General features: G+C 46.7%; 2 protein-coding genes across 2 annotated transcripts in view; both read left to right on the top strand.

The window, feature by feature from the left end:
• The first annotated feature begins 4,314 nt into the window (after positions 1 to 4,314).
• Positions 4,315 to 11,680, top strand: LOC142794229 (PDZ domain-containing protein 8-like). Its single transcript, XM_075885872.1, has 5 exons — positions 4,315 to 4,551; positions 5,295 to 5,413; positions 8,518 to 8,596; positions 8,669 to 8,761; positions 11,468 to 11,680. Exons 1-5 carry the CDS (start codon positions 4,396 to 4,398, stop codon positions 11,678 to 11,680), a joined length of 660 nt encoding a protein of 219 aa, XP_075741987.1. The 5' UTR covers positions 4,315 to 4,395.
• A 2,126-nt stretch (positions 11,681 to 13,806) lies between these two features.
• LOC119169321 (PDZ domain-containing protein 8) overlaps positions 13,807 to 15,171 on the top strand; it is a 29,868-nt gene continuing 28,503 nt past the window's right edge. Inside the window, exon 1 of the mRNA XM_075878155.1 lies at positions 13,807 to 15,056. Within this exon, the coding sequence (XP_075734270.1) occupies positions 15,044 to 15,056 (13 nt within the window). The 5' untranslated portion in view covers positions 13,807 to 15,043. The remainder of the gene's footprint in view (positions 15,057 to 15,171) is intronic.

The following is a 15,171-nucleotide window of genomic DNA, read 5'->3' on the forward strand; positions in this document are numbered from 1 at the left end:
CGAAGACAGAACGGAACTCTCGAAGAAGGGACAAGAGTTCGCTTCTTTGTGTCGGCGATAGCTCAGCGGCAACAGAGGGCTGGAATGAGTCTGGCTCGGGCACTGTGGCCACAGGTGGCGTCATAGCATTGAGCTGGAGGTGAGGTGCGTGTTCGGCGAACTCTAGAGGGCGCAAGAGGTCAACGTCTTGTATGTTACCCAAACATTCTCCTCGAAGTAAGGTAACTGGCGACGATAGCGAGTTCGCGACGAGCATGGCGGTAGCACCGGATTCCACGGTGAGTACGGCAAAGGGCAGGTGTAGGCTACGGCGGCGGGTAAATACGTCAGACGGAGTGAACAAAACAGTTCCGGCAGGAGCGGCCGTACAGGTCAGGGCTACAAGGGCGGATGTTCTCGGTGCTATTTCCGTGTCTGCAACAACGACAAGTTTGTAAGACTCAGGAAGAAAATCCACAAAACAAGAGGTTGGCAGCGGTGTAAGGGCAACTTCTGCACGTGAGCAATCTATGATGGCCCGATGACGCAAAAGAAAGTACCATCCAAGAATGACTTCGTGGGAGCAGGATGCCAGCACAAAAAATTCAATGGCATAAAGTTCACCTTGGATATTGACTCGTGCAGTGCACACAGCTGTAGGTTCTATGCACTGCGAGTTGGCCGTGTGGAGCATCAGGCCCGAAAGAGGCGTCGTCACCTTTTTCAACTTGCGGCATAAGGGCTCACAGATTATGGAAACGGCGGCCCCTGTGTCGATAAGCGCTTGTGCGGCGGTCCCCTCAACATTGACGTCAATAACGTTTTGCGGTGAGAAAGATGGAGGCCTTAAGCAGTTCGAATTGTATGCAGCTGTTGCCTCCGGAGCTGCAGCGATCAGTTTCCCTCTTCCGTAGCAGGTCGGCGACGCATAGGTGACAGGGAGCGTCGTCGTGGCGATGGTGACCAATGGTTTGCGTAGGGTCGAGGACCGTCAGTGGTGTACCTTGATGGCGTCCTAGACGACGACGCCATTGGCCGGCCCATGGCGTCGACTGGAGGGGGATCTCGGCGACAGTGGCGGGCGACGTGTCCAGCGATACCACAGGCGAAACAGATGGGCTTATTATCTGGCGTCCTCCAAGCGTCTGAGCGACGGAAAAAATGGAGCTGAAGATCTCGCGTAGGGATACGGCGCCGCAATTGGTGTTGTAGGCACGACATAGGGTGGCGTGGCAGGTTGAGCATACGGCATACGCTGTTGCGTAGGCCGAGCAGCGACGGCGGCGTACGTGAGAGGCGTTGTGACTGGTGGTTGCTGATGCACCGGCGGAAGGGCTTCAGCGACTTGGGTCCGAATGACGTGTTGGAGGTCCGGTGCCAAAGCTTGCGTGGGCTCATGTGTCAGTGGCAGCAGTGACAGCTGGCGCGCTACCTCTTCGCGGACGAAGTCCTTGATTGTCGAAAGCAGCGGCTACTGGTCGGTAGGATGGGCAGCTAGGTGCAAGCTTGCGAGCGTGTCTGGCGTCGTGAGGGCTTGACGAGCAATTGCGCGCTGCCTACGCAATTCATCGACGCTTTGACAGAGGGAAACCAGGACAGCAATGGTGGGGGGATTTCTCGCGAGCAACATCTGAAAGGCGCCGTCGTCAATGCCTTTCAATATGTGCCTGATTTTTTCTTCCTCAGGCATGGTAGAGTTGATGCGGTTGCATAGATGCAACACATATTCAATGTAGCCCGTGTAGGTCTCGCCTGGTTGCTGCGCACGGTGACGTAAACGGTGCTCGGCTTGAAGCTTGCGTCCCGCAGGTCGTCCAAAGACGTCCGTAATAGCCGTCTTGAATGCAGACCACGTAGTAATGTCAGCTGCGTGGTTATTAAACCACAGTTGCGCGGTGTCCGCAAGGTAGAATGTGACGTAGCCAAGCTTACTTGGGTCGTCCCATTTGTTACTTGCGCCGACTTTGTCGTACCTCGCCAACCAATCTTCGACGTCCGACTCAGTGGAGCCCGTGAAGATAAGAGGGTCTCGTTGAGGATACACGGCACCACAAGTGACATGGACGGTCGAAGGTCCCACCTGGAGAGGCGTCTCGGTGGCCATGTTCGTGTCACGTAGAGGGGGAAGCTTACGGGAGCGAAGTTCCAGGTTTGTACTGGAGTCCACACACCTCCACCAGATGTCGCGCAGTTTATTCACGTACAGACCTGCTGGAAGGCCGAGGAACGCCAGAAGAGCGAGGAACGCCAACAGGCCAAAAATACAAAACAAACGCAAGCTCGGGTCGCGCGTGCACCAACGCTGTGGCTTGCCGTTTCATGCTGCTTCGTCGTCGTTCGCATAGTTCCCTACAGTTCATACTCGAGTAGATTTGAGCGCAAATGAACAACACACAAGGAGAGGACGACTATCCATTTGCGCTCAAATTTATTACAAAAAGACACCATCCGAAGAGTGCAATACGGCACCCGTTCGCGGGCATGTGCCGATTTGTTTTTTTTTTCTTTTCCTGTGCTTCGCATTAAATTTCGCTTTCCTTTTTTCTTCTTTCATTTTTTGCCACTTGAGCCGTAATACTTCTGTTTGATATCTTACACGCACAGCTCTCTAGTCTAGAATTCACTGTAAATATGAGCTGTGTCTTTAGATTGTTCAAAACAAGAAGTTCAAGGTCACACTCTTTCTTCAATATGTCTTTTTTCTCTGTCTAATTATCAGTTAATATTACAAATATTTAAATTTTTACATTAACACTTACTGGCCAATCCCCCAGTGTGGATACGAGCCATATCAGAAGGAACACCAGCTTCTTCCTCATCGCCCGTCTCGTGCTTTGGTTCCATCATCCATCTGATGACCTGCGTCCGAATTAACATCGAACGGTTTGCGTCTGCTTTACATGTTTCTAAATCACGTAGCTTCGTCCAAGGCGTACCACAGCGTAAGTAATTTAACAGCCGCTATTACTCTGTAGAGCCCAACAGCCACTGTTTACCTTCCGTCGGTTACGCAATGGTATAAGTGTTGGTCTCTATGGTCTCTACATTAATGGGAATGGGTTAATGGGAAAGCAAAGTTCAATGGCATGGCATGTCCAGCAGCATTCATTGATTGAGTAGTTGATTGATTGATTGAGTAGTTGATTGATTGATTGATTGAGTGATTGGTTAATTGATTGATTGATTGATTGATTGATTGAGTGATTGAGTGATTGATTGATTGATTGATTGATTGATTGATTGATTGATTGATTGATTGATTGATTGATTGATTGATTGATTGATTGATTGATTGATTGATACGTGAAGTTTAACGTCCCAAAACCACCATATGATTATGAGAGATGGCGTAGTGAAGGGCTCCGGAAATTTCGACCACCTGGGGTTCTTTAGCGTGCCCCCAAATCTGAGCACACGGGCCTAAAGCATTTTCGCCTCCATCGAAAGTGCAGCCGCCGCCGCCGGGATTTGATCCCGCGACCTGTGGGTCAGCAGCCAAGTACCCTAGCCAATGACCACCATGGTGGGGCCATGTGCAGCAGCATTAATCATTCAGTTACGGCAATATGGAAATACATTGAGTTAGGCCTTCATACATTTTGTTAAATGACAGTGGAACGGTGCAGATGGAATGTAATTAGGGAGGTCTATGAAAAAAGGACGATCAATTTGTCGTACACTGTCACATTATGTTAATTTAGGTTACCAATATACCTGCACCTATACCTGCACCAACGTTGCGCGGCATGCTAGCGTCTATATACGGGAGGCGAGGGAGGGTGCAGTTGGCAGTGCCGAGGTTGATTGTGAGGTACCAGCACTGAGGCCGGTCCTGTTTATCATGTTTTTTTTTTTGTTAGTAGTGGAAAAATGTGAATAGGAATATTTTCCGCGACATTACAGTTCTTCAGCCGACAGAGTCAAAAACATATCTCGACCAAAATCCGCAGAGCTTTTCGTTCGTTACAAATTCGTCCAATTACCTTGAGAAAAATGATAGCTTATGACCACCTCGTGAATACGGAACCAGGATCTGTAATCACAGGAACACCACACAGATATCTCTTGAAGACATGCAGATGTATCACGGCAGCGCTGTAACGAATACAAAGGACAAGATGAAGACAGGAAATGCTCTGGGCTCGCAAGTGACTTGTGAGTACAGCGCATGTCCTGTTTTCATCTTGTAGTTTCTATTCGTTAGAGCGCTACCGTAATACGTCAATATGAGCCCAACCCAACTCGCCCACCTAGCCGTTATTCCATTTGGAAACATTTTGTTGTACAAGCCCTGCCACAAAACAATCTGTCAGCCACACTTCTATACTTCTATGTGCTTCTATTGCTAACACATAAAGAAATACGTTGCTGACGTCAGCAACTGCGTGCAGGTTGCCGCTGACCAACTCGGCCAAGATGATGGTCCTGGCCGCCGCGTTCGGCGCCTCCTTTGTGACGGGCGCCATGTTCGTGATCCTGCTGCAGGTCTACCTCATGTTTCGGGTCATCACGTTGCCCGCGCTGCACCGCGAGAAGGTCGGCAGGAAGTACGCGCCCGCAACCATACCTCAGGTGATCATCAACGTGTCGGCTCATAATTTAATTCTGCGCTGCGGAGGAGCACACAGAGGCGAAGAGGGCACGAAAGAAACACGAAACGAACATGTACGTGTTTTGTCGTTATATAGTACCAACTGTGCTCAGAGTAAGCCCTTTTGAACTTTTGTGTTTTTTCGGTTATTTTTCAGCACTTTTTTTTCTAGACATCGCCATCACTCATGTCACATGCGCATCATCATGTCACATCACCACAGTACCTATCTCGCAGTCTCCAACTTTCAGGTCTGTTTTGTTAGCTCTTCGGCAGCTATTACTATTACTGTGTAGCAAAACGAAACCAAAAATGCAGCGCAGGTATGAACTTCTAAAATAAGCACCATTTCATGGTATAGGCACCCATCATCATTATTATTCTCATCATCATCAGCCCGATTACGCCCATTGCAGGGCAAAGGCCTCTCCCATTATCTGCCAATCAACCTGGTCTTGTGCTTTTTGCTGCCTCGTGTACACCTGCGAACTTCTTAATCTCATCCCCCCACCTAACTTTCTCTCTCCTCCTCGTGCGTGCGCCTGCTCTGAGAATCCATTCAGGTGCAACTCCCTTTCAGTGCCACCTCCTATATAGCGAGCACACACATTTAATGTATATCGAAATACTGACGAGATAATAAAAGTGATCGAAATTTGTCGACTCCGTATGTAGTGAACGTCGACAAAGAACAACATTAGAGGGTTAATTTTCCTCGACGCAGAAACTTCTCAAAGCCATCACGAACGAAGATTGGAAGAAAGAGCGCGACACATTGCTCGTGGCCAACCTGGCTTCCCAGTTTCTATTCAGGGAGTGGAAGGAATCTGCTCTGATCCGTCGGTAAGTCGTACAACGGTTATCTCTATAGGAAGCGAATCACTGACGTTTGTCTTAAAGGAACACCAAAGATGAAAACTATTTTTCACGCATTAGTAAATTGCGAATTCAAAACACAGAAAGCACCACTTTATTGTGAGTAGACACTTTATACGAGCGAAAACTCTCGAAAATAAAATGTGGGTGGGGCAGTCACGTCGAAAATTCTAGCACCGAACGCCGTGACATCAGAGACGTTGACCGCGTCTACACACCTATACTTGTATAGTCGCCAATTGGTAAACTGTGGTGTACTCAGATTTGGGTGCACGTTAAAGAACCCCAGGTGGTCGAAATTTTCGGAGCCCTCCACTACGGCGTCTCTCATAATCATATGGTGGTTTTGGGACGTTAAACACCACAAATCAATAGAAAAAATCGTAAACTGTGAGGGGGCCATAGACATAAGTTTCTGGTTATCTTATTCAGCCAATGTCGCCATAATACGGAGCATACCGTTTGAAGTTTGTGACGTCACGTGTGGCGATTTCTTCGCAAAATGCAGCTTTGGCCTTCATTTTCTCCCGTATTAAGCAGCACACAGTGGTGAAATTAACGACATTGGGATTCTCAGAATATAATTTATCAATTCAAGTCCATTCTTGGAGGGAAACAAGGCGAAAGACGGAAGACCAGGCAAATGAGGACGACTTCCCAAGCAACCACTTTAGCTATAAGTCCATTCGTCGTTTCACTTTAGTGTCCCTCTGATGCTCGTTCACACCTGCGACTAGAACTGATCGCGCGACTAAGTTAATCGTAAAGTGACATCCACTTTGGTCGCAAAGTGACTGCTTCGGCTCAGTCGCACTCCGCTCGATTTTTCGATTATCCCCCATTCAAACGCACACAAACACACACACATACAAACTTACACACAAACACACACATTTTATGCAAATGTTTGTGGGTCAATATGTCAGTCAGTGTTTGTGAATGCAGGACATATATATAGCTACCACAAGAAACCGGTCAATATAACAGCGTTCCTTTACGATACGAAACAAGGGCTATGCAAAGTCGCAACCTTATATTGAATTGGAGATGGGGCAATGGGGTTTATGTCGTTCAATCACGTACGCCCGTACTTGGGGCTTGAAGGCAGGGTTCAACCTTTTGGAATTTGCATCACGAGCAGGAATTATTCAGGAAGCTTGCACGTGGCAACTGCCTGGCTTAAAAGGAACCTCGGAATGCAAACTGTGGAAAAGAGAGATTAAACGTGTTTCTTGCCGCCCAATAAATGGCCGCTAAAAAACTCCGAGTACGAAGACGAGAGAGTGGCATTATTTCTCACCTTCATTATCCCTCGTACATTTTCTTCCCCGCTTATTTGTATATAAAATGAGTTGATAGTGGTAGCATTAGGCGTTGAGTCTATATCATGATTTCACAATTTTGTCGAAATGCCGTTATCTCCACTTGCGCAGTCGTGACCACGCGAAACGACGTGAAATCGGGCGACCACGCACTTGATGCGACACAAGGCAGAACCTGCGTGCGATTGCATTGAGTGCATGGCAACGCCGAATGAGAAACATGTATCTCACAAGCGAATAACCATCGTATATCCTCCTCAGACCTAGCAATGGGAGATTTGTCCAATATATTCAACAATAGAACACAGCTCGCAACGGCTTTCGAAGCGCTTCCCTCCTAATTGGTAGATCCTTTTACCTGCATGCTATGCTGGGACCCGCACTGCCATTTAGCGGATATGGTTAAAAGGCACCGCGTATCTCGTCTCTCCAGGGTCGTTGCAAATGGTGGGAATGAGCGCGAGCGACTTTTACGGCAGACACCCAGGAAGTGGGTAAATTTTTGTACGAGCTTTAGCGTGTGTTACCGCGTACGTAAGCATTAATTTGTGTTCGTAAGGATTAGAAGAACACGAACAAAATGTTTCGGTACGCCATTGCTTCTATTGCAAAAAAAAAAAAACGGTCTCTGGAATCGCAATACTCAATATATTTGACAACATGCTGCGGCCAAGTAACATCAAATACAGAAAATATACGGGACACTTTTCACCTTTGCACTAAAAAAAACATTTCTGAAAGTTTACAAAAAGTCCATGACCCTAAATTAACTCTGTATCTCAGGAATATATTGACGAATAGAGAGAGAGCTTGTGTCCTCCGGACGTACCGAGAGCAGACTGCTGGAGTCACGAATTGATCCGTAAAGGCGGGGATCGCAAGGAGCACGTAAAGAGATCCAGATTATATAGTGTTTATCACTTGTTGCAACTGCGCATGCCTCGTACATTATCCCCACAGACGCCTCCGTTAAAGGGCCCGTAAACAATCGCGAGGTTCAAAAATTTTTGCAGTAAGAAATATGTGCATTTGATTTGTGGGGTTTTACGTCCCAAAACCACCTTATGAGAAACGCCGTAGTGGAGGGCTCCGGAAATTTTGACCACCTGGGGTTCTTTAACGTGCACCCATGTGCACTTTTGCTTTGTCAACATGGCACCTGAAGAATTTTCCGAATACGTGCTGTATTAATGAAGTTACAGAGGTTAGAACATCGTTTTCAGCTGCTTTCAAATTTTCGCACGGCCCCGTCACCCTTCTCCCTCACAGGGAAGGGAAGGTGTAGCCTGTCGTCATGACTGGCTTAGACCAATCGACGAGCTGCGTGCTACGTAAAGTCACCAATCAGCGACTTTGCGTCACTGTGCGTGAAAGGAGGATTAGTCAGGCGTAGGAAAGAAGCGCGGGAATTGTTTTTTTTTAACGGAGGCTTTGCGCGGCGTGCAGCACTGTAAAATTCGTAAACCTTGATCACTGTGGTGTACTCTACGAATCGCCGAGCTTTTTTTGTGGGGTGTAAAAAAAAAGAAGTCAGAGCCTGTTGACTGGCCATTTAGGAGATGAAAATAGCGTGCGTACCCAGCGAACGCTATGTTCGCGCACCCCATTAAAAAAAACTGCCTAATAAGGCGGTCATTCTTTGTATTTTCAAAGGTTGTTTAGCTACCCCGTATTGCGCGAACAGATGCAACAATCGCACAGTTCTCACACTTGTTCTCTGTCTTTTCCCTCCTCGTCCTCCTTTTGCAGAGTCTTTTTCTCTAAAATAAACAAGGCGTTTCGTGCGGTTCTTCGTGGTCCAGCCAGTAAGGTCTTAAACAAACTTCAAGTAAGGACGAAGGTGACAGTGCAAGAAAGTAAACTCACTAAATCACGCACGTTCTCTGTTGTGCACTTTCAGATAAGAGAGATTGACTTCGGCAATGATTTTGTGAGCGTCAACAAGATAGCGGTCGAAAGCGTCACTCTGCACGAGATATGGAAGACAATCGAGGTAAGCGCACACTTTACACTCAACGCACGTGTTATTTAGCAATTGAATAACGATATTAATCTATGCTCGCACCAAAGGTATAGTGCACGTGTAGCCTGCATGACAGTTCGTTTGTCGTTCAATCAGATTGATTGATTGATATGTGGGGTTTAACGTCCCAAAACCACTATATGATTATGAGAGACGCCGTAGTGGACGGCTCCGGAAATTTAGACCACCTGGGGTTCTTTAACGTGCACCCAAATCTGAGCACACGGGCCTACAACATTTCCGGCGTTCAATCAGAGGCTGCTACATCGAGTTTGGTAACACCAACGCAGGCAAAGATAAAAGTTCATTTTTGCCGATTGCAGTAGGCTTGTGAAAAGAAACGCTGGCAACGGCGAGAGGAGATACAACCTGATTCCGTGGTCTTCAAATGTCGTTTCTCGGTTTATTTTTGCTTCGTCGGCATTAAAGGAGCCCTGCCACACTTCTTCAAGTAATCAACGGTTGACTTTATTAAAGTAGTTTATTGCCTCCTGGATGAACCATCGCGAAAAGTTCAAGTATGAACGAATTTAGAGAGATTTGTTGCACGCTGTACTTGATTTCTCTTTAGTCACGACGAGCTCGCTGGAAGCCAAGCTGGGAGGGATGGCAAGGGGGAAAGAAGTTACGTCACACGCGCATCATGACCTTGCGCATTTTCTCTTCCTTTCTTTTTCTTTTTATAACGCACCGCTTACTTTCAGTGGGATCACGAGCGAACGCACTGGCTGGTGGCGGCCTTCTGCGGTGGTCTCGATAACTATGCGGCTCGTGATGCTCAAATTGGCCAATGGCCATGAATTTGAGTAACAAACACCATTTGTAGTATGAAGAGAATGATTTTTAGCTGAATTTTAAAATTCTCACTTCCATGCTGCGCGATTCGCTATAATTTCTGGTTAGCTCACGCGTCCTTAGGGGTCTAGCATAGCGATTGGCAGCTCTTTCTGACCACCGTGAAAATATGTTGCAGGGCCGCTTTATAGGTCATAGACAAATATGAAGTGTTTAGTTATGAATTCAAAAATTTACTTTTTGCATGAAAATTTTCAGGGGACCACACATACTACGTTGGAGAGTACGATAGCAACCGTGGAATAGTATGCGAAGAGTTTCTCACGCTCTAGCGAGGAGACTCTCTAGACGTCGGCGAATGTGCACTCGTTCGTCTTGGGCCCATGCAGTAAAAAGCTTTAACACCTGACCGAGAATATCTAGAATACACCAACATTTTATAATGGTAAATCAACTAAAAAAGTAGTATGAAAATAGGGACCCGTTCTTGTTAGACACAGCCATAAGAATACTGCATGTAACGAAGCCAAGGAAAGCACATGATGGCGTTATTTGTAATGTTATTTTTGATTTATAGCGCGTGCGCGTGCAGAAAAAAAAACAATTTCAAACCTCACAACTGTCCTTTACCTATACATCATTCTCACGACGACATGTTTCTCGCATAAGTGAGAGAGCACCAGCTTTGTCAATATCGAGCACGCGTACACGTACGTTCGCACAGCTGTCTCCGCAATAAAATATTTCGGTACATTGGATAACACTTCATGATAGAACTTCCCACGGTGTTGCCCACTGAAAAAGCAAGTAGTATAGCATCGAATGGACATGGGCCGGGCATGTAGCACGTAGACAGGATAACCGCTGGTCATTAGGGGAACTAACTGGATTCCCAGAGAAGGGAAGCGGGTTAGGGGGAGACAGAAGGTTAGGTGGGCAGATGAGATTAAGAAGTTTGCGGGTATAAATTGGCAGCAGCAAGCACAGGACCGGGTTAACTGGCGGGACATGGGAGAGGCCTGTGTCCTGCAGTGGACGTAATCAGGCTGATGATGATGATGATGATGATGATGATGATGATGATGATGATGATGATGATGATGATGATGATGATGATGATGATGATGATAGCATCGAGTGTGCGTGAACGCCAGACGCGCTGTTTTTCCATTCCTTCCACAACTAATCACCGTGCTTCGGTTGGCGCTTCCGTCATCATAAGTCCTACTGTCAGCGGGTTCATTAATCTCACCCCTTTCACGTCGATGGCGTATACGAGCGGAACTGAGCGGTTATATTTTATCTCCGAAGTTGCGTGCTACGTTGGCAAGTAACGTTTTCAGCGTGTGTCCCAGTTGCTACTAATGCCTTGCAGGAAAGAAAATCGAAGTGCCTTATGCAGGCGAATGTCTTACATGCTTTATCCAAGTGAAAACTGACCATCGGCGTCCCGAGAAATTGGCGTCAACACGTGTGATGCGTAAATCATCATCACGGTACGGTGGTCACCCTATATCGCCATCATTACGTCATAGTTCACCGAAGTTTGTTGCATCATGGCGTTATTATGACGCAACATAAGTGCCATCAAATTATGGCGTCATTACATGACATCGTCATTTGGTGAAAGGCTAGCAGATCACGGAGGCAACGCAGAACCAAATAAGGTGCAGAACGGTTGCAATGCCTCTGATCTTGGAGGCAGTGTAAAACTGCGTTAGCTACACTAAGCTGTAGTGGGAGTGGAGGAGGACTTAATCAGCGATGAATAAACACATGCCTTTAGCTTCCGAGTATTCTTAGAGGCGAATGCACAAGAAACCCCGCAAGCCTTTTTGCGTGTAATGTGCTGACGCATTCACGGCTTGCGCGTCTCGGCAGGAGCTCGATGTGTTCTGCAACATCGAGTACCCGGGTGGCCTCACCATCGGCGTCGATGCTGAGCTCAACATGGGAGCACTGGCGTCCGTGGTCATCAAGGTTCAACACTTGGCACTCAAGGGCCGCCTGCAGTTTTCCCGGAAGCCGTACACACACTGGTCCTTCGCCTGTTACGAGGTCGATTGCTGGTTGGCCGACGACCACTATATATGATACCAGAAAGCTCACGTGTAAACGCTCTCTATGCCAGAATAACCCCTGATTAATTCTGATTGGTGGGCGCACCTGACGCGGTAGTTTATTGGTTATGCTGCTCGACTGCTAACTTGAAAGTCACGGGATCGAATCCTGGCCGCGCCAGCCGCGCTTCTATGGAGGCAAAGTGCTGGAGGCCTGTGCACATGAGTTATTAGGTGCATGACAGGCACATAAGATCATCCAAGTTTTCTGGGGCCCTCCACCATACTGAATCGCTTATAGTTTTAATGTGGCTTCCAGACGTAACACTCTGGCAAATTATTGATTACAGGGCCGTCCCACAATGTCTATGCCCCTACTGAAAGAAAAAAAAATTGCCAAAAACTTATTTTTCATAGTTTTATTTGAGAGTATATTCCCCGAGACGAGTCATGTAGTGTGCAGAACATGGTTCAGAGGAGTAGCAGCGCACGTGTATAGCTGCTTTGGTGTCAGGGCAGGTAGCGAAAATTAACCAGTTCTGTCGTTAAGGGACCTCTTACTACTCTGTTAAAATCCGTAACGGCTTTCTAATAAACGTTTCTTTCAAAGTTAATTAGCCCTAAACACTACACCAGTATTTCGTGATTTATTTATTTATTTATTTATTTTTTGACTACTTGTACATGAAATATTTCACGTCCTGCTTTACTTGACGAGCAATGATCATCTCCAATATTAGCCTGAAAACGTAAGTACTTTTCTGTGAGCCCGCGAAGCTGCTTCTTAGAAAACGTCAAGGCCCATATTCACAAAAACGTCTCATGCTGTAATTGTCCCTGCGTGGGAAAAAAATTGGCCGATCATGACCATATCGTTAACGAAATCCTCTAGCCAATTACAATGGGCGCTGACAAACGAATACGTTCGTTAACCGGCCTCAGCTTGCATCTCGCGGGATGCACTGCAGCAGTCATCGCGTGCTCTCCTGCAGCAAACTATAAAGCTTGTCATATGTTTCTACGGCACACCACAACACGGTTCTTCATCCACGGGGTTGAAGACATGTACCAGGAGCGAAACTCGAGAAGCTGAATGAGCCTGGCCGCAAGCGTCACGGTAGAGTTAAAATTTACTTTTAAGAATTGCGTAAAACCTTGTCCTGTAAGTGTACGGTCTTAGAACTTACTTTTCCAATATCAGTCTAGTTATATAAAACACGTGCATTCTTTTTCCTGAATACTGCAGGAGCCGAAAGTCTCCCTAACAGTCGAGTCGTCACTTCAGGGCCAAAATTATCCGCAGCTAGCGAGGGCTGTAGTCGGGCTGGTAAGTAAATGCGCGTTCGCGAAAACAAAAGCCTTCCCGCAAAGTGGCCCATTTTCGCTGGATTTCACTCACTTCAATGCGTTCGCATAGGCGTAACCATAAGGACCCCCCCCCCCTCCCAATTTCTTGATATTCTAAAGAAGTCAGCAACCATGCGGCCTCCGGTCTGATTCCAGAAACCACCCTTTTACCCTTGTTGCTTCCTATTTTAAGGCCAACATGACATTTAAGACCTCAAGTAGGGTACGACGTCACTTCCTAAGAAACATTACTGTCACTTGACATTGGGCCCCCATCTTCAGACTTAGCGAAAATTTAGTCAAAATGAAGCCATTCTTGGGTTGTCTTGTGCCTTAATGTCGATTCACCGGTTTCCTTTTTTTTTTTGCTTACGAAGCACTCCCTCTCCGTGATTTACCATGCTGCACTCAGTCTTGTCCGCTTCGTGCAATTTGGCCCTCCGGTTTGAGAGGTTGCCGGCTAAAAAAATGTTGCAATTTAATGGACGGTGGTGAGGGATGCTAATTTTGGCCGATACCTTTACACAATCAAACCTTTCACGTTATTCTTTAATGTGCGAGGTTATGAATACGCGTGTTTTTTTTTTGTTTTTGTTTTTTATGATAAAGGCGACCATCGGCCGCTGATATGCTACAAAGAGAAGCTGCTTGCTCCCTATCTTCCACACGGAAAACCACGGAAAAATGACAGCAGCCTCTGTGAGAGGCACGTCACCTCTTGATTTTTTTTTTATTTCTGCATCCACTGCAGAGCTCCTTTTGTTTAATTGCCTCTCTCAAGCAGGGACGGGGGGGGGGGGGGGGGAGGGGAGATTAGATTTTTGAAATGAAATGAAAGAAGAGTGGGGTAATGTGACGCGGTAACTGCCTTTCAGGCGACGACACCACAACTACTCCTTTTGTTGCGGCCTCAACCAACGTGGTGGAAGAGGAAGGGGAAGGGGGAGGTGCACACCACGTTGAAATTTGACCCCACCTAATGAGTAAAGCTGCACACGTCAATGTGTGTTCATTATACCTAATCCAAAATTTCAGCTCTTTGAAACAGGAACCTACTTTTCTATAGTTCTCCACGTTCCGCAGAAGCAATTACTGCACCTTACGAACATAACACCGCTTTTTTCCCCCTGTACGTTGTCATCCGTGACAGCGTGCTTTCGAGAGTTCATAACAAAAGTTCCCTGAGCGTAAAAACTATATATTGATCGCAGTCATGAATTTCCCTAATTTTTAGTTCTATGTTCTTGCGGCCTAATAAAGTCGAGTCATTGGAGTAGCCAGAAAAGGGGGAGGAGTTTAACACACCCACTCTAATTACTTCAAAATTTTGCACTTGTATATATACACGCACACATACAGACGCACAAACCTAGATAAAAGGTTGTTGAACCAACTTCCTCTCGAGGGGTTTTTTTTTTTTTTGGCTATGGTCCTGGTCACTGTCCTGAAAGCACCTGCAAATTCGAAGTTCAACCTACTATCTCCGTTCGAAGTTCAACCAACTTTGCACCTTCATACAGACATGAAGCCTTAATCTCTGTGGTAGTAAACAAGCTTTTTGTTCGTAAGTACTGTCTATCACTGTCCATGGCGTTCGAGATTACATATCTCGCTGCAGCATGTGGTTGGCTAACACCTTCTCTTATCCCCTAAAATTGCACGTAGTATATCGATTGTCAACCAATTATGGCGTTCGAACTCTACGGTTTCTCTTCTCAAAAGCATATGTGGCTCCTATTCAGAATACGTTCTTCTGCTAAGGAATTGAGTTAGAATCTGACTAAAACGTACACGTAACATTTTGACCACCGATAAATCGCGGGAGGGAAAACGAGAGCGTCCGTGAAATCGCTCCCAGGTGCGACGCAAGCTGCGGGCCAAGTTCAACCTTCCGACTTACTCGATAGCGATCAAGCCGTTCTTCCTGATCCCCGAGCTGCGCGTTTTGTCCACGCACCACGAGAAGCTGAGCCAGAACGGCACGCTCGAGATCACGGTGGTGGAGTGCTCCAGGCTGGTGCTCTGCGAAGGCTCCTTCCAGCTGTACTGCATGATCTCCCTGGGTGAGGAGAACATGGAACGCTCGTTAATCTTTTTTTTGTGTGTGTTCTGTTCTCGTAATTCTGCATTCCTTATAGTTGTAAAAAGTATGCCAGGAAAGATGCATCAATGAGAACA

The sequence above is a fragment of the Rhipicephalus microplus genome, chromosome 2 (genome assembly GCF_043290135.1).
Source record: "Rhipicephalus microplus isolate Deutch F79 chromosome 2, USDA_Rmic, whole genome shotgun sequence".
NCBI lineage: Eukaryota > Metazoa > Arthropoda > Arachnida > Ixodida > Ixodidae > Rhipicephalus > Rhipicephalus microplus.

Excerpts from the sequence above, each read along its gene's own strand:
- LOC142794229 (XM_075885872.1), top strand. The coding sequence starts at position 4,396 with ATGATGGTCCTGGCCGCCGCGTTCGGCGCCTCCTTTGTGACGGGCGCC. Across the intron at positions 4,552-5,294 it reads CGCCCGCAACCATACCTCAG|AAACTTCTCAAAGCCATCAC; the intron begins GTGATCATCAAC and ends TCCTCGACGCAG. Across the intron at positions 8,762-11,467 it reads AGATATGGAAGACAATCGAG|GAGCTCGATGTGTTCTGCAA; the intron begins GTAAGCGCACAC and ends GCGTCTCGGCAG.